Here is a 20,326-nt window from a genome sequence, read left to right on the forward strand (position 1 = left end):
TAGTTTTTAGTTTTAGTTTTGTTTAGTTTTGTGTTAGCATAGGTTTCATTTACTTTCTTTTTTGTTTGTGATTTGACATGTAATATGAATTATTAAATAAACTATATAGTACTATTTGATTAACAAATCAAAACTTTAGACTTTACAATTACAATTAGAATTACATTTAGATTAGTAATCGCTGTCGAGGTTTCCTCCCGATGTTTTCCTTCACTTAAAAGCGACTGGTAAAATATCAAATGATAATATTGCGTACATAAGTTTCGCACAACTCATTGGTACGAGCCGGGGTTTGAACCGCGACCTCCGGATTGCAAGTCGCACGCCTTACCGCTAGGCCACCAGCGTTTCCACAAAGAATGCGTCGTATGAGGAAATTAAAAGACTGGCACAAGGAAGAAATTATTGGTGATTACTTCACCGACAAGAGCAAAGTTCTGAAGTTATGATGATGAGGTAACTATCAGAAATGCTAATTTTTAGGGTTCCGTACCCAAAGGGTAAAAACGGGACCCTATTACTAAGACTCCGCTGTCCGTCCGTCCGTCCGTCCGTCCGTCTGTCACCAGGCTGTATCTCACGAACCGTGATAGCTAGATAGTTGAAATATTCACAGATGATGTATTTCTGTCGGCTCCCATACAACAAACGTGATTTTTGATCGAAGTTAAGCAACGTCGGGCGCGGTCAGTACTTGGATGGGTGACCGTTTTTTTGCTTGATTTGCTCTATTTTTTGTTGATGGTGCGGAACCCTCCGTGCGCTAGTCCGACTCGCACTTGGCCGGTTTTACTTGTATACGTTACGTCCTGCCTTTCTTTAGGATGACTTTACAACATCGACTCGTGTCAATATCGACCGGTCCTCGAGTAAATCTCAAAGTCAAAAGTTCTTCGGCGAGCCTGAATTACCCCGCTTGGCTAAAATGCCCTCTTTGTTTTAGACTGCCAACAGGCAGAGGGCCGTGGAGTGTTCGGAACCCCACTTGACACGCTTCATTTTTACCTTTCTCTCAAATTGGAACAGGGGGTGCTGTTCACGTGTATTACTTTTTTGTGAGTTAATAAGATTTTCACATTGTTTTGTTAATGACGGTAAGGTTGCAAATAATTGACACAGTTTGTATAATTAAAGTTTTTTTTTTAGAACACTAATGAATGAATGAATGAATATATTTTTATTTCGTGTAACACATGGACACTGTAGGCGACGGAACCTACCAACCTTTATGCTGCGCGCGTGCTGGCAGCCTGACTGATACGGATGCCACGGCCAGCGCGCGTCTTTTGTTCATATGTATAGTTTTTTTTCTTTGTCAATGAGCGACAAATGTTTCTTTTGCACATCTGTTGTAATTTTATGTGTAAATAGCTCGTTATTTGTATGTATATTGTGTTTTTCCGTGTCATTGTGTATATAGATTGTATTATATACTGTACAGCCAAGTTTTACGTGTTTTTCATTCACCATCGGCGGCCCGACAGCGTACAGACACATTTTTATTAGTAGAGCTTACAGCTAATGTGTAGGTATAGTCTAGTATGAAATGGATTCTAGACAACTAATGTATGAGTTACACTGATTTAAACTTTCACGATTTTTACACACTATTAAATTGTACAACGGGACTTAATCGCGTATCTATGTTTTAAGATTTACCTCCGACGTTTCGAGGACGGCGTTGTCCCCGTGGTCTCGGAGAAGACTGGCTTAAGTTGACATCAGCATCAGTTTTTCGAACTACCCGCACTTGGTCTTGTTTATCCGTTTGAACGTTTTGAGCACTAGGTCCCGTTAACAATTCCCCGTCCCGTCCGGTCAGTCCCGTTGTACAATTTAATAAGTATGAGTTATCTCAGTATGTTTTATTTTTAATTTATCTAAATCCTATCTTTTGGGATTATAACATTAAGCGGAGTAAAATAAATGTTAGTATACATTTACCACTATCTGCTGTAATACCTAAATAGCAAGGCAATACTAAGCTTGGCACAAAATCATGCTTTAGTTTTTTATATTACATCAAAACGCTTGAACACGAAACGTTCTGTGATTTGATCGGTTTTTCCCAAGAGCGCCATCTACGATTGAGTTTTTAACCACGTTAAACTTGCATTTCATATCTAAAAATCGAGTTTCTCCAGAATTGAATAACGTGACTGTATTTTAATTCCGTGAAACGAGGATATTCAGTTTAGCTCGCACAAACCTCTGGAGTCTTGTCTAATTCGCCTCAAAGTTGGTCCTAAATACAAATGTTAGTGCATACAGCTAAGAACTACTTTTCCCATCGGGCGCGGCTCGGCGCCGTGGCAATGCACTTTCGCTGACCCCATGCCTCCTCCCACGAATCCCTCTCGTTTACTCCCGAGGCTTTCTTCACCCTTTGTCTCGCTCCCACTAGCCTGCGCCTGCGATTCCCGGGTACTGGGGTAATAACATTCTACGACGCGGTACGCCGCTAGAGTGGAACGAGTTCTGTCCATGACTTCGGCAATTATTTGTAGAAGACAATGGTCGAGCTGATTTTTTATATCATGGAGTTGGAAATTATTCTTTAAAGGATTTTTTTACAATTTAATTGTAAAACATACTTGAGTTCACAATTTACCAAAATGTTTGCTAACCCTACTAAATTAACAATTGAAGGCTAAGAACTTACGAGTCATATCAATCATAATATGCTACACATTATTGACAAGCATGACAAAACACAGGTATCAGTTAGAAAGAATTCTAACAAAGTTTCGAGATTCGTATCAAGAAGTGTATACGATTTACTACATACAAGACGATAAAACCCGGGCCATAAAAACGATTATCTGTAGATAACACAAAACATTTGTTTCAATGCGTACCTACCTGTTTTCACACTCATATACTTTATAGACAAATTACAATACCCATATAATCAAATAAACCGCTAAACTCGTAATAACTAATTCATTTTCGCTTTGCTTTAGTCTTGTATTACGCTACAATCGCGATTCCGAACTAAGTTATCGTTAATTTACAAATGCTCTCACGCCAAAGAGCAACTAGAATGAGCACGATGAATGTTTGGTTTGCAATATAGACCAGTATTCGCGTGGTTACTCGGAGAAAGCGCAGTGCCACAGCTTGTGCTGTATAAAACAATACGTTATAATAATACGAGTATGTAGCAAAATACATTCTAGAACCTTGTGGTAGACGACTGGCATCTACGTTTCACAACTTTGATCTTATTTTCTTCTATTTAAACGGTAGCTAAATGTTTATCATTATCTCCCTCGAATTATACGAGGGTTTTGGGACTTTAATTGCGAGACCTTTACGGAGCAATGAATACAAAAAGATCAGGAGCACAGCGTTTGATATCGTGTCAAAAATAATCACTTAGCTTTTTCAATAAAAAGTATGTGCCTTTTCGAGCTGAATCGCACTACCATTAAGTTGGGTCGGATTATGCGACGGTAAGGTAGGTTCATCTGTATAGTTTGAAAGCGAGATGTCAAGTATTCAATCGGACGTCAACCGTATTCCGACTTTATCCATGAAAATTTTAGGATGACATTCGTTAGCATCCCACCCAGAGAGTCGGGGCTCGGAGCATATTGCTGTGAGTAACAAACAAAACGTTCAAAGTTGAGGATCTTGCTGTTGTATTTTGCAACATAGGGGTAAGTATTTGGGTGCACATTCGACTGCGTCAATGACGCGTGTAAAGGAAGCCGAGTTCGGTTACATTCCATCGTACAATGAGTAATTTAAAAATTCAAAAACTCGTCGAGGCCGCGTGCGCGAGGTGAGGCGATCTTACGAGCACCACTCGGCAATTGAGACTGTTACTGCCTGCATGCTACCTATACAAGCCCTTCTACCGTGTTCCGTATGAACACCTAAATACAATCGAAGCATTTCAACTTTAAAGCACCAGTCTCCTAATGTTTTCAACACGGTATGCTTTTACCGGTCACCCAATTTTCTAGTTGTTCAAATAACTCTACAAGATTTATAACAAATTATATATATATGTCACCGTAAAATTGTAAACACTCGTCGTATTATAATCTCGCTAGTTATATTATAAACTGACGGTAAGGAGATTATAATCTAACCTAACCTAACCTACGTTAGATTATAAACTAACAGGTTCACAATCTTACGGTGTCATATATACTGTTATGTTGTATACTGTTGACCCCTAACTTATCTAGCGCATCACAAAATTTAAGTCATGTTGATACTGGTATATTTTTCGTAATGTTTGCCTAACTTGGACCATCTGAAGAAAAAATCTGATCAAGAAACTCGGGTCACGTTACAAAACTTACATTAGTTATTCCAGAAAGGATTGTGGAATCTAATATCAATTAGGAACAAATGGGAATGTGGGCAGTTTCTTCAGGCACGCCGCGTGCGCCAGCTAATTGGTAAACATGGCGGATCACAAATGCGAGCGATTGCTCGCTACCAGCTCACAACTATTTTTAAATGAAATTCTTTCGACTCATATTTCCAAGTGTACTTCCATCCATAGTATTCGCAGTCAAAGGTGCATCAGGTTTTGGAATTCGGTATTTGATTGCAATTCAATTATTCAGCCGTTATTCGTTGCGTTGGTTAATGGTATATGAGTTCAGTGGATCCAATAAAAGTTAATTGAACTAGCTTTTATTTAAATTTATTCTCTAAGCGAATAACTAAGGCGTGGGAAAAAGTTGATATATTTTACAATTTGAACAACCAAGAACAGCGTTTATGTTAAGTAATGGATTAGATAAAATGTAGTTACTTATTGCATTATGTGTGTGTACTGTTGTGACGTAAATAAATGTGTTGACTTTCTTTCAAGTAACTTTACTCAACCATAAAATCTTGACCGTATTGTGCAAGTATGTTTTTAATTACGTCTTATTGGGTCTGAGAGGTTGTTTGATTGTAAATAAACATAATAGAATACCGAACTCTTGAGATTAAAAAATAAGGCAACAGTATTCGTTATACATTTTTAAATTGCGTATACCTATTTGAATCCCTACTTACAGTACCTACCGACCAAACGAATCATAATACCTGGTTTTCAAATTGCCTTATCAACAACTGCACCAAAGAAATTTAAACCAAATCGCATCAATCATAAAGTTTAAAATAATTCAACAGCTTCCATTTAATTACTGTTTAGGTAAGTAGCAAAATGAAAATGGGCCTTATGAGAACGTTACAAGTTTTCATTTGGCGAGACGTCAGGGGTCAGTTTCGTGGGCTCATTGGATTTAGAGCTTTGACTTGTGAGGGATAGAGCTGGAAGTCGGTTGATCGGTTTGAGAGTTCACAGCTAGTACGTTAGGGTAAAAACTGGGTTGTAATTAGTCTGAGCTGTGAACAGATGCGAGTCAAGTGGACGGCGGCGGCGATGGATTTGGACTATGGCCTGGCAGCGTATTCCCGTTGCGCTTACCTAATGACATGTATAGTGTAATGTGACCTCTAAATCCAGAACTATACGTATGTAATTAAAGAGCGCACGTATACTGGTTTACCGAGCTTTGAACCCGCCACCAGTAGCCATCCATAGCTACTCAAGCGTCGGCGAGCATCGCCTTTGGGAAAACCAAAGTTACATTCGAATATATATTGATATTGATGTGGCATTACACTCACTTCATTTCGCCCTCACTTATATCCAAGAAGCATTAGAAATAATATCCATAAGTATAATATTTAATAAAGATGAGATTTTTTCAATGTGAAGATTTTTTTAGAACGCGATGAGGTATTTCAGTCAGTATTTTTGTATGACCTCTATTAACGTTAAATCTACATATTCATCGGCAAAAAGATGAGGAACATGACCAGACCAGTATGACCAGGTGGAAAGGGTTCATATTATAAAATATTTAAAAAAACTGAGAAGATTTATGTAGACGAATCTAGTATAGTCGAATTTTACAGATATAAACAGCTTTCTCGGATTAACTTTTGAAAATAACATTTCTTTCGCTTTTTTAAATTCAGTTTATAGGTAATTCCGGGGTAGATGGCCATAAGGGCGAGATTGTCCATTGAAATATTTCATGGTTCTGATGGCTAGATGTCACTAGTTCTTGTTTAGTACGCTTCACGTCATGCTTGGGAGCAAAGATATGCCCAAAATTTTGGAGTAAAAAAATGTAGCAGTACATAAAATCCTTGTTGATTGTTTTGACTAGTGCAAATATTTTTTAGAGGGTTCATATTTTACATGGTGGTGATGCTAGTGTCTTATTCTAATGGTGTTATTTGCTTTTGGTGCAAAGTATACGGTTGTAGTTTTGTTCTAACCTAAATCCTTATTTAGGGTCATCCTTATGAAGCTCGAGTCTCAACTTGTTTTGATTTTAGGCGTGGTCTTCTCCCCCGGAAAAAAAGGAGAGATGGCCAGTTCAAGTTGGGGTATTATGGCCATATGGCCGTGAAGGCACACAGTGATGAAGATGTATCTATCACGAATTAGGTGTTCCAAAGGTTATCATATAGCAGTGACGATGTCCCCTATGTATGATAACGAATAAAAAAGTAAAATGGAGTTAATTTTTAAAGATAACTATTGCAGGTGTGAAAAAAAATATCACGAGCCTCTTCTCCTCCATGATTGTATTGAGTGTGCTGTTTGCTGGTATTCGGTGGTCTAAACGGGGTCTTGAGAAGAAAAGGGACTTGGGAAATAAAAATTAAAAATAAACAATACCAAAATTAAGAGTTATGGCATGGCCATCTCTCCTGTAATGGTATGGTCATCACTCCCGGACACCTCTGGAGAGATGGCTAATTGTAAATTTTTTTGAAATATTTTTTTTTTCAGGCTGATCGCAATAGTAATATTTTTTTGTTTGTTCCATTTTCGAAAGTCAATTAATCAAAGTTTATGAAGAAATAAAGATTTCTTTAATTACATGTAAACTTATTTTTTTATCGCGTTCTAAAAAAACTATGGCCAATTACCCCGGAATTACCCTACTTTTAAGTACTAGTTTTGATTAAAACTTATTTTGCCTGACTCATTAGTCAGGTGAAATAAGAAAATTTCATTTCGTCTAGATAAGCATTGAAAGTCAGATTAAAGGAAAAACTTAGTATATGTAGAAACTTACGCAGTCCTATAAACTGCGAAGTACAGGCGACGGACTAGTCTTATGCCTTACCTATAAGAGTTGTTATGTAGCAGAAAGTAGGGCTTATAGACTTTTTATTTTAAGAAAGTTATTGAGATTTAAACACGTAAGTTAGCTTAATATAGGTATGATAATGTTAGTTAAATATGATTACTGTTTAACTCGTAAAAAAACTCGTTACTAGTGCGAGAAAAATAAAATTTTCACCTCAGCAGCTCGAACAAGGGTACTTTGATACTTAAAAACAGTGATTTTGCTCACTGAGTGAGACAGAATGAGCAAAATGCGAATAAGCTCACTGTTTTTAAGTAGCAAAGTACCCTTGTTCGAGCTGCTGAGGTGAAAACTTAATTGTTGGTATATCTTAAGAAAACATGAGTGAATAGAGGTAAGTGATGAAGAAGGAATACATTTTTCGGGTTCTCTAATATGTTCTTACTGCTGAGGTGAAAAGTTTTGTGAACTACACGAGATCAAAGTTATTTACATCTCGTGCGCTTTTGAGTCCCTTACTACGCTCAAGATTCTAAATTAGATTCACGAGCATAGGGAGTATAGAATCTTTCGCTTGCACGGGACTCAAAATAAGCACTCGAAGAAATATCAATTGTACAAATAACTATTATTTGTAGTTTTAATCGTTTGCGAGTGCGATTGAGGTCAGTCAAAGAAAAGGTAAACTGAAAAATGTTTAATGTTGATCTCACTAGAATTTTGTTGAATGATTACAATGATTACTATTTCTAAAATACGCTCAATCAAATCGAAAACTGGTGTCTGATTCTACGTAGGTATTCGTTTCCAACAAAATTACGTCAGTTGCAGAGGGTTAAGAAATACGGCCCTTAAACTATTGAGAAGTTTTTCGGATATAAACGGATAAATTGTGCACTTACATACGAGCATTTTCGATTTTACTACTACCGGAAGCACTTTTCGAGATCCCTCGGTGTGTAAATATATTCATGTTTACATGCACAAAATAAATACACTTTCGTGGAAAATATTATTTTAAATATATTTCCCCTATAAACGGTTAGTTTTAAGCTATTAGAACTCGATATTTGCAAAGCGGAGAAATCGGTAAAATCTTTTTTAATGTATGTGCATGTATTTACATAAAATAATTAAAATACTTTTTGGGTACGCTTTATTTAAGGAGCGAATAAATGTAGAGCGACCACAAGCATTCAGATTATATTATTTTAGAGTTACGAAATTACTGAACTCATCTATAAATGATTGCGGATACTTTACAAAAAATTATGTCGATCAGTACAAAAAGACACGTAAGGGCGTTTAATGTTTATATTTTCATTAAGAAGCTCCAATATGCAATTTGCTACTTGCCCTAAAGTAGCTTTTTATGCGGAACAACCCAGATATAGATAAATAAAGATAAAACTGTGTGTACTTACCGTTTCGGACGCAATGTAGCGCCCGTTGCTGCACTCAAGTAGTGAAGATTCACTCACCTGAAACGAAAAAAAAAAACTAATTACTCGCCTGCCAGTGATTCCAATAGCTTTCACGTTCGTATTATTTAGTCTGTAGCTATAATGCAATAAAGTGTAGGGGGAACCTAAAGGTAATTTCATCTAGTGGAATGGAATGAACCTTCCCTACTTTAAGATTGATTACCTCCTGTTGGTGTATCCTCAAGGGGATCAGATGTACAGATGTAAATAAAACAGTGCATGTTTTGCATAGCGTCTTATTGTTCGAGATGCGGAACAATGAATTAGGATCAAGTTTAAACCCTTTGAGGGGCTGATACTAACTTTATATAATAATTTTAGATCAAAATACATTAGGTACAAAATGGACCAACACTACGCTGACAGAGATTTTTACTTAATTAAGGAGAATATTTTGAAGAAGTATTCTCGCTTCACTTGGTTTAAGTGAAGTTTTATAGTTTACATTTTTAATGATATTTTATTTCACAATTTCTGATGTTGCAATTTCGATTACGAAACCCTAAAAAATATGTTTACTCCAAAAGAGGTTTTATCAAAAATGTAGGTTATATATCAAAATATTAGAAAGTACTACTACATTTCACGCAAATGAATACAAGTTGTAACAGTGCATCTGTTGTATGCGGTAACATTAGTCAAAAATCTATTCTCTCAGAGCAATAACCAGAATCAAAGCAGTTAATCACACTAGTTTCCCAAGGGCAGACGAGTCGATACCTATTTGCATGACTAACCACCCCTTAAACCCGGGACAGAGTATACCCTGGTCAACAATAGGAACGTTTAGCAATTCACTCTCATAATGAAGTTAAACGGAGATTGTGGCCGGTTGCCCCCACCCCTATGAATCGTGAGGCGAAACGTCGAGCTTTTAGTGAACATTGGCCCATCGGCGGACTTAATTGGCACGGTTTCAAACATTGGCATTGATGGCGCTTTGGTCATATATGATTTCGTGTTTGGTTGAGGTTTGAGATCACAAAACATATTAAAGAGGTTAGAATGGCTATCGCGCGCAGTTAGTATCGGAACCGGTGTCGCCGCTCGTTCCTCTCCACATTTACTAACACTCGCGCAACGGTAGTAAAAACTAGCTAGCGCCTTGTGTGAGTGGTGAATGGATACGCCTCCTTTAGACAGATTTGATGTCTGGCTTCTTAATCTGAACGTTATTGTGGCGCAAAAAGGCATGTTTACTTCATTTTCGGTCAGCGCGGGCGAGTAGCATGCGAGCGTTTGCTCAAAACCCCGCGGCGACACGTACCCTGCTCGCATCGCCATTCTAACTTGTTCTGTGTTTGAGATATTTTACGGTAACAAAATAGGTACAATTGTACTTTTACGAAGCTCACAAATACAAAAAATTGCTTTAATAAATAAATAAATAAATAAATTCATTTATTTGCGACCAACTTGGATCAATTCAATGTGTTAGTGACAGTATCTATCTTGAGGCTAATGTTAGTATAATATACAAAATGATCTACTACTACTAGCTTGCTTGTTTGCTTTAGCTAGTTTTAAGTAAAAAATCTAAATTGAACTACACAATTCGCCAAACAATCACAAGATAAAATTATATTTGTAAACGACTTAAACTGGTAAGCAGTCGGGAGTCACTTAATTATAAGCGAGAGCATTTTCATTTAACTAATATGTAAATTTATGGCTGGTTAGCTACTAAATTACGTAAAAGTGGTCACAGTACTGAAAATGTATGTCAATCGCACGTTTTCGTCACAAAAGGTAAAATAATACGTAATTTACACAAAATTTAAGCTGGCCTTTGAAAAATGCGCAAATCATTAAAAAACAATGTCGAAAAACGTAGTTAATACAAGCGTAACAATTATTTACACCTGGTATATGACACGGCGCCACTTGTCGCCAGTTACGCGCGCCGCCGAGCGCGAGCTCGCCGGGTTCAAGTCACAGGATTGGCATTGACACTCTTACGGGTCTATTTTGACTTATGACGTAACGTTATCGGAAGATTCGGGGTTTTGAGACAGTTGGGATGTTGAAAAGTTGGAGTGAATTTGTGATTTCGTGTTTTGAGATACAGGCATTGCAAAGGCAGTTTTAGAGTGCCTGTTAAAACAATCATATTTAGTATTTGGACAAATAAAACCAAATATAACCCAGGACCATAGGCTTAATAGGCAGGGTGACTATCCACTAGGCCAGACCGGTCGTCAAAAGTTTAAAACGTTAGTAGTTTGAATTTGTACTGCATATACAAATACTTAAGAGGGAAGAATTTCAGCGCTAAGTACACTAGTACTATACAAATCTATTATGCTTAACATAATAATCAATTATGGACGGAGGTTATGGGCTTTGTGCGTTAGATTAATAGATTAGTTAGTCGGTAACTATATCCGCGTTAAACAACATATGTAGGTATAATGTTACTATATTTCAAATAGGTAAAGATACAATATACTTTCAGAAGCAGTGAAAATTGGTATATACGTATGCACCCATTTTCACCGCGTCTGAAAGTATATTATTTTGCTAGTATAGTAAACAACATACTCTATAGAGTGGAAACAAAAACAACATACTCTTTACTAGGATGATGTGCTAAGTACTGGCGGCTGCCACTCTAGTAAGTCCATGAAACAGACAGAATTTTCTCTAAGTTGTGCATTACATATACCCTAGAGGATGTTCCGAACTTATGCACAAGACACGTGGCTTACTTTGATAGGCATCTTACTGCTTTAGTTTGTTTTACACTAAGTAAGTAATAAAATTGAAAAATTGATTGTACAAGCTTAAATTTTTTAATGGTCTACAATTTAATTTTGAAATCAAATACATCACAAGTTTACCTTTAAGTTTAATAAGAGTCAACGAGATTGTTCTGAATTATTTACAAGTACAACCCCCAAGCAGTATTGTGATCAAAGGAGGGAAATTGGTGATATCGTCCTCGTCCCTCGGCATGCCGAAATTCTTTTCCTAATCCCGCATTTCTACTTTGAACGTAAAAGAAATGTTGACTAAGAAAACTAATTTGTAGTTAATAGATTCTTTACTTTCTTCTGATGTTTGTGCAATTCAATTGACCCTCTAAAAGTCTTTGTTGTAGAACTATTTGGAGAAAAGTATTCGTTTGAAACTAAACCGATTTCGTTTAATTTTGGTGCGGTATATTGAAAATATGGGTACCTAATGATTCTCCGAGAAACTTTTAGCAGATTATCGATTCGCCGACAACGATTCGCCGAACATCGTTTCGCAGAGTCATTTATTTGTAAATGTAACTTTTGGTCGACTAACGTTACGCAAACTCTTGGTTCACATACAGTTCAGTTCGCTTCTGTGTAAATTAGCTGAACTATTATCGGACGATTTCCATTTGGCAGAGTAACTGTTTCGTTTAAGCAATGTTTAGTCGAATAACGTTTCACATTATACATATAATTTTATTTTCGCAACAAAAGGATGATATAAAATATTATCATTTTTTAATTAAATGCGTTAAGTAGGTATACATATGTATATAAAGTAAGTTACGAAGAAATTAGCGAATATGTAGTGAGGCTACAATTGCACTACATCAAATTGGTGGATTTCGGGAGGAAATGCTTGAGTTACTTTAGAAAATATCCAAATCATAATACACATGCCTTTAAAAATTTAGAAGTTCCGTCAATTCCTCAGAATAAAGATTAAAGAAGAAAATTATTATGGGAATACCTCGAAGGTAACTTACTCAAATCGGACCATAGGTGCCGGAGTAATCGCTGAACATATTACTTAAAGTAAATTATCATCAAAACAATCATCATCATCAGGTACACTTCATCAAAATATTTGAACTCTCACCTTAGTTTATTCTTTCTTCGCAATTGTGATGAAAAACATTGTGTGTATGGTTTGCAATCCGGATCCGAAATGTATGGAATTATCCGGATCTGGATCCAGATCCGCGGATATCTCATACATTTCGGATCCGTCGTGCAAACCCTAATTGTGTGTAACTCCGGGGGTAAGAATATTCTAAGTTCTGCTAGTCAATAATATGCCAAATGAACATTCGACCTATAGTGTTTCGACCAATGATTTCTCGGGTAATTATGACAGTTACTAAATGATTATTCTACGAATAGTAAATATGCGTATCAATGTTCTGCTTATTGACTACTCTCGCAAACGACTATTATGCGTAATGAGATTCGGCCAATCGTTACTCTGCCAAACAACCCGTCGGCGAATCGTTGTCGGCGAAACAAAAATCGGCGTAATTTTTCTCGGAATATCAATAGGGCACCTGAAAATATAGCGTCCGTTTTGACCATTGTGAAAGAAATACAATTTTCTTGTACGAAAACAAAAACATGAAATCTTCGGTAAAGACAAATATCATTGGGTTGGTGCCGCATAAGCAAAATAACAGAAACAAAATGAGCTAAACTTGTACTCCCGTGCAAAAGTGCATGGCCACTTTATGAATGAATTCCTTTTATAACCTCTGCATAGACAATTTTGCAGTTCGCTGTACATGGATAATTTTAAAACCTACGGTTTTCATAAATTACAAATGTATAAGTAATAAGTATATATTAGATAGGTACCTACATAAATCTATCAGAAATGGTCACATGAGTACTAAATCTTTGAAACCACTAACACAATATAACAGAACAGATACCCGTGATTATTACGAGCAGTACAACATTAGACATATTGTATGCCTAACAGGGGCATAACTTCGTCGGGTGCCTGTTTCACCTCAAGTTTGCGAAGTTTTGACAACGCATCTTCCCCGATATTGTTTTAAGTTTATTAAGTTTCGAACATTGCATAACGCAAGTTTACTAATGAACAAAACCAGGGCCTTTGTGGAAATTTAATAACATTTTTATACGTATAGGATTCTATTATGAATCTTGCATCTGATTATTGACTTGTGTTTGATCGGTAATTCTGGTACACTTATCTAACTTAACTTTAATATAAGTAATAATAATAACGCACTAAGTAGTTGTTACTTTAGTACCTACTCGTATAGCTCTAATTTTAACGCAGTTCCTCGCTAAAGAAGTCTAAGATAATCCAACCAAATTCCAAGAATTGGCGTTAATGTTTTACAGAGGATTGTAATAAGAAAATTAAACTAAGAATGTGATGTGTAATCCATTGAAACTCTATAGAAACCCCTTAGATTAAAATTCAAGCATGCTACATTAACAACGCGTTAGTCTATTGTGATCGTTAAAAATACAGCGGCTATTCACAGCCGTAAGGAAATGAATCTGAAAATAACTTGCAAGTAATGAACATAAATTATACACAGTGCACAGTTCGAAGTAAAGCCCACACGTGCTCGATATCTGGCCGTGTGTTCGGAATGGTTGCGCGAGCGCAGGCGAGTCGAGTTGTCAAGAAATCCTGTGTGACATTACCTTAAGTTCAGTAGAGTCAGTCAAAGCTAACTCTGCAGCGATTTTGATAGCACAAAATTTGCAAGTGTTATTGTACCCTTTAAACAATGAAATTACGACGATTAAAATAATAAATTGCACATTATTTTAATCATCGTACAAGAGTTAGCTTGGTCTGACCCTATAAACTTTGTGTACGTAACTTGACGTATTAGCCTAGGGAATAGGATCCAATCCATAAAAATCTGTACATAAAATTTTGACCTTTCTGTCAAAAAGAAAAGTCGCTTAAATTAGAAATTTTAGATGAATTTTAAGAGCCCATAATCGTGCACACTAGCGCCACTGCTAAATAATCGTGAGTATTTAAATTTAACGACAGATATTTAAAAAAAGGGGCCGCTACGTGATGTATTTTGTATTTAAGTACCTTTTGAATACCTACATCAAACTAGTTTTTATGTTGCTGGATTCGTCAATCTATGCGTCCAAAGTTAAAACGGCCGTTTTTTGTTTTGAGTTTATAAATCGACGAATCCAGCAACATCTAAAGCTTGTAAACTAAGGTATAGAGAATTCGCCATTTGATCATCTCTGGGTTTTCTTTATACCGGTTTTCCAGAGTTTGTCGACTCGCCGTATGTGTGGCGTGTACGCATGTGTACTTGTGTAGTTCTATTACACTATCCATAATTGTGAAGAACAGAATATCTGAAGAGAGAGAGAGAGAGAGCAGTTTGAAAAACTATGTTTTTTTCATTAAGGCACACTTTCGTATATTTGAGAACGTTTGAACACTATGAAATAAAAGGGGATATAAGCACAATAAGGCGGTAATCTCATAAAATACATGCCCGCTGTCTGCTGTACTTATTCTAGTTCTAGAGAAGGGTATATTCTAAGAAGGATGAAGCATAATACCCGTAAGTATAGTTAATGTGGTAAGAACACGGAGAATATTAAAACAATTATTTCTTTATGAAAACGTAATGTAACAGTAAATGCACATGACTTTAGTTTAACTTAAGAAGTTTTCGGCGGAGGTATATTGAGGTCAGTATTTAATATAGGTAGAACTTAGCTGAAGTGTCACCCATATCGATTCCGTACCTACATAGAATCATAGAAAAGGGTTACTTCTTAACTTTCGTACAGATAACGTGTATTTAAGTTTTAGGCTCGCAATAATTTGATCCGGAAAAACTCTTTACCGCTTGAACATTTGTGTTTCAAAATAACAAGTATATGTTCAAGACTATCTTGACGTCAATTCAAATAAACGATGATAGTTGTTTGTGCGTCTCATTCACGCCAATACATGTAAATGCGAGCGAAATGCACGCGCGACTAACATCATTTTAATGTCACAATGTAAGTTTGAACTGGCCTCCTTTCCTTTTTAACAAACTGATAATAACGCTTTTATTAAGATTAAAGTGAGTGCTAAAAAGTCCTCACACTGCTCCTATTACCGGTATTTAAGTTCGGCGCGCAGTTATCTCGATTCGGGGCACGTCGAATGTTTATTAACATATCGACCATAAAACCGGGCGGATTTTTCCGCCTTCCGGTGCAGACGGCTTTCACGGTTTTTGCGCTGCCCTTGCCCGTTTTTGTCTATTTTTAGCATCGGTGCTGTAAGCATGGTATTGTGTAACGTGTTTTATTAAGTTTACTTAGTATATTTTATGCAATAAATATAAAATATTGCGGAAATAAATTTCAACTAAAATACCAATACATCAATTAAGGTATGTCTAAGTGCTGGACACTGTTCCAGTATGATACCCGTCCCCAGTCGAACACTACGACGTTTACCTTACCTTTTTCCTTTATTATAATTTGAGGAAGGTTACGCGGTGTGCAATAAGATTTTCTTATATAGTTTTATTAAAGAAAATATTGTCTCAGTTTATATTAAGTATATTACAGAAGAAAAATCCAGCTGTATAAAAACAACAAAACAACTTTCATTATTCCCGAATTCTTCTTTGAATTTCAAATAGCACCGTTTTAAAATATTCAAGTTTCTTTCATTTTACCAAGCCACCTGTATCTGGGTGTGCTTATTTTTCATTTGGCTACGTTCAACAGTATTGGCTTACGGAGTGGACAGTCGAAATAAAAATACCGTCGCGAAAGGGAAACTACTGCAAATATGGGAATAAAAACCAAAGGAAATGAATAAAAATGTATCGACGGATCGATAGGAATGAATAACCCTCCGTTGCGATTCAAATGTTTGTACCCGCTATAATGTTTGCTTAGAATACGAAGGAATGAGACGAGAAACGACGCCCGCCTGATGCCAACCGAACTAGTAAACAAGAAAACAGAAAAATATATGCGAAGCTAAACGGATAAACGTTACAGAAATCAGGTTTATTTCCCTAGTAATCCTTCGTTAATTTTATTGTTATAGGCTCGGTAATAATGATTGACGTTCAAAGACCTTCTTCGTTATATTCTAAGTCTGATTTTGCAAATCTTCAGAATTCTACCGCTACAGGTTCCGCGTAGGCACGCCATGGCATTAGGTTTTTTCGGACCTGACTAAAGCTCTATGCCAGATGAGGCGTTAGAGATGTGTACATGGCGGCATAGTGCTGATTTTAGGTAGCGTCGGGAAAATCCACGAAATCCATCATATATCTGCTTGGTAGCTCTTTTTAAGTGACTTAGGTATTAGATAATGGTTGTTCCCTTCTCTTCTTTTAACTTTATACATAGTCGATGTCCTGCCTTTTTTTAATTCTATGACAGCATATGATTTTCACGCTTTAGTGTTTATTTGACATTTATGCAGAAAAAATACAGAAACGACCTATTTCAAAATCGAGTCAGGGCCAGTGAATCAAAACGTATTCGTGCTTTCAAATTGCACAGATTATGCTGTCAGTTGTGATTAATGTAGACTTATGACACGATTCTGAATCGACGAAAAACCTGCGTATCATCCACGGAAAGCGGCCAGAGCGAATTGATGGCGGGTAATTAAATAATCTGGCATTCCGGTAATGGTATGAATACAATAATCGTCGTCAAACTGAGCCTAATAGCCCAAACAGAATCGCAGGTATAATTTTGTTACGTTTTTATTTGGTAAACACATCGATGTCGAATGAGATTAAGGGTTACGATTTAGGATTAACATCAAGCCTTCTTCTAATTTTAGCAAACTGATATACTTACCATCTTAGTTTGACTACCATTTCATAATGTATCTCTCAGTTACTTAAAGGTTAGCTGGAAGAGATCCCTTAACGGAATAAGTTCGCCTTTGTACACATTTACTGTATTCTCTCTGTGTTATGTACTTGTTTTGTGCAATAGTGTTTACTACTACTACTACTTAGGGCTCGGTTACACGTACCGAGTAGAGTGGCGAGACAGTAAAACGAAGTATGAAATTGTTACTCGGCCGAGTAAAAATTCCATATTTCGTTTTACTGTCTCGCCACTACGTGTAACCGAGCCCATACTTCGTTTTACTGTCTCGCCACTCTACTCGGTACGTGCGATCCTGGCATATGAAATTGTTACTCGGCCGAGTAACAATTTCATACTTCGTTTTACTGTCTCACCACTCTACTCGCGGTACGTGCGATCCTGGCATAAGGGCAAGTGACCCCGTGTTTAGCTGACTTGGTAGCCTCAGGGCAGGAGCCTAAACCGAGTGTACTTGTCAATTAGTCGGTTTTATTTAGAATGTCAGTGCCATTAGGCTAGGGGTTTATTTGATAACCATTAGTGAGGGATACCGGCCACGTCATCAAATTTGATAAATTACTGGAAGTCTTTCATTAACATTCGCAATCCGGGGTGAATGCGTACCTAATTCAAAGCTTTCAAAGCCTTTTTCGCTCGGTGTTCGCGCTTTTTTGAAATGGACCTTCTATTTCAATACAAAATGACGTATTGAAACTACACGAGTCATTTCGACGTGTTACGAGATACATTTGAAATGTTTACAGATAAATAAACTGTCATCATTGCCTGGTGGGATGGATACATTTTGCGTTTCAGATCCTGAAATTCCCTGAAAGCATAGTGAGGATTCCTCTGTACTTGTATACACTACCTACTTGCATTTTTTGGGCGTTGCATTTTTAGCAAAACGACGCAAAACCATCATAAAAATCTACAAGACCAAGGAAATAAAACACTTCAATAGCCACCTTATAAGTGGCTTTTGAGCCCGGATACTAATTATTCACAGATTTTTGACCGCATTGAGTAAATAATTTTAATTATCCGTAATCCGATACCAAGAACAAGGATACAATCAACGTCGGGGGCGTAGCACTAAATCAAAACAAACTTCAAACTGGATCCCTTTTACCAACTTTCAAAATAACGGCGAACAATCTTTTTCATTAAAAATCTCCATGAGCCCGATTATTAGGGAAGTAAAACGCCTCCGGTGGGGCGGAGTTTGCGAATACCCGCTTTCGCTAAGATTTTCGCGAGGTCAAACTTGGGAATGTTAACAGATAATTACCAGCAAGTTTTAGCGAGTACGAGACATTTAACAGATGCTTTATTCGGGAGCGTGCGGTCGCGGGCGCACAGTGAATTCTAATGAGCTGCGCGTCGCGCGAAAATGAGCTTTAGTGCTAAGGAAAAACGCGTTTCCCCAAAGGGTTCGTTAACACATTAGGACTGCTATCAGAGGTTAATTAGATTACTAGCAACAATGCCTCCAGACCGGGTTCATTTTTTTCATTCATTCAATTATGTAAAATCTGGAAGGCTTATTTATGGGATTCAGGTTATTTTTTATGCAATATTTAATAAGTTTAAGACAATGAATATTTATAAACAAAAAGCAGTATCTGAATAATGAAAGCATGATAAAGTATTTCAGAGCATTAAGTATTTCAATTTTAAAGAAACGAGTAAATCAAGCCAATATTTTAAAATGAATTAAGTAGGTAATACCTAGAATTAAGTTAAGCCTTTCTCCTTATTTCCTGCGCCCGCCATTATGTGCAATAAATGATGGAGTATTGAATTTTATGCTCATCAACTTCTTTATAGAACTGAGAAAATTATTCATACCTATAACAGCCCTAAATCAATTTAATGGTCTATAAGAGCGTTCACGCAGAAACTTATATTTCGAGATTCCGTTTTCAACTGTTTCTTCTCCAGACTTTCACGAATATAAATCAAAGTTTTTGTGTAATCAGAACACTTCTTCTTCAGCCAAATATCAATTAGACTAGCAATTAATTAGCACTGTCAGTGTTGGGAGTTAGAAGTTGAACTCGTCCCTGTCCATCGCAGGGAATGTGCGAGCAATTTACATGAGTTGTTAGCTGTTTCCTTCCTATACGGACCAATTAATTTAATACGAAGCCGGAACGAGAAGCATCTCAAATGGGCCCCATCAATCCTATAACTAGCACTACTTAGCCGAACTTTCGGCAGAATATCAATTAGCAGAATTATTCCTTGCAAATTTCAAGTTTAGTTTCATTATTTTATTGGTCTGAGTAATAGCTGTGGAACTAATAGTAAATTGGGAAAGTTTAGGGTTTATTGTACTCAAATAATTGCTTAATTGAATTAATCGAAAACAAATAAACTATTTAAGAAACTTTCCGGAAGGATATAACATTCACACTGTCAACTTTTGAATCTAGTTTTCTGCATACACAACGGGCAGTCATAAATTTGTCCTATTATATACGAGTAAAACTAACTGATTCTTATATAATATCGCACTTAATGAAGTAATACACGTAATACAATTATTCATTTAGGTATTTAATGTTGGATTACTGATCTTCTGCTAACCACTACTAGAAAATCACCTCGCAACTTATTTTCCAATCGCATGAGATAATAGGTAGACCTAAAGCAATCTTGCGTAACAAATAACTATTATTTATGCGAACGAACAAAACTTATACGATGTCGTGGTCTACTGACCATCTTGGCATGCGAGGCGTACAAGTAACGTGTTGCATAATGCATCTAATGACGTGACCTGCACTTCCGGCTTCCGGTCAATTAATCATTTACGACATTATCGTCATTGAAGAACGACCTTTGTTATAAATTGGAATATAAGTAAAGACTTGATACACCTGGGGCATTTTCAGCATTTGCGGCTGAGGCCATAAAAATATTATGAACGTAATATCACCCCACGAGTTACAACGAAAAGTGGCAGGAAGTAGCTCAAGACAGAGCTATGGCATGATTTGGAGGAGGCCTGTACCCGAGAGGGGTCCAAACCTACTTAGTTTTAAAGTTATGTAGATAAAATTAATTATTTTATATGTTAGCTAATTAGTTTTAAAAT

The 20,326-nt window shown here is 36.7% G+C and overlaps 1 protein-coding gene and 1 long non-coding RNA gene across 11 annotated transcripts in view; one reads left to right on the plus strand and one right to left on the minus strand.

Annotated features, from left to right (window-relative positions):
- Positions 1 to 20,326, plus strand: part of LOC134650357 (uncharacterized) — a 483,167-nt gene that overhangs the window by 369,920 nt on the left and 92,921 nt on the right. The window lies entirely within an intron of this gene.
- Positions 1 to 20,326, minus strand: part of LOC134650195 (polypyrimidine tract-binding protein 2) — a 669,692-nt gene that overhangs the window by 228,651 nt on the left and 420,715 nt on the right. For 5 of the 10 annotated variants that reach the window (XM_063505117.1, XM_063505113.1, XM_063505123.1 and 2 more), the window contains one exon: positions 8,555 to 8,611. The exons of the other annotated variants lie outside the window; for them this stretch is intronic. In XM_063505117.1, the coding sequence (XP_063361187.1) occupies positions 8,555 to 8,611 (57 nt within the window). Of the gene's footprint in view, positions 1 to 8,554; positions 8,612 to 20,326 lie in introns of those variants that run through there. 10 annotated transcript variants of the gene reach the window in all.

The sequence above is a fragment of the Cydia amplana genome, chromosome 8 (assembly GCF_948474715.1).
Source record: "Cydia amplana chromosome 8, ilCydAmpl1.1, whole genome shotgun sequence".
Taxonomy (NCBI): Eukaryota; Metazoa; Arthropoda; class Insecta; order Lepidoptera; family Tortricidae; genus Cydia; species Cydia amplana.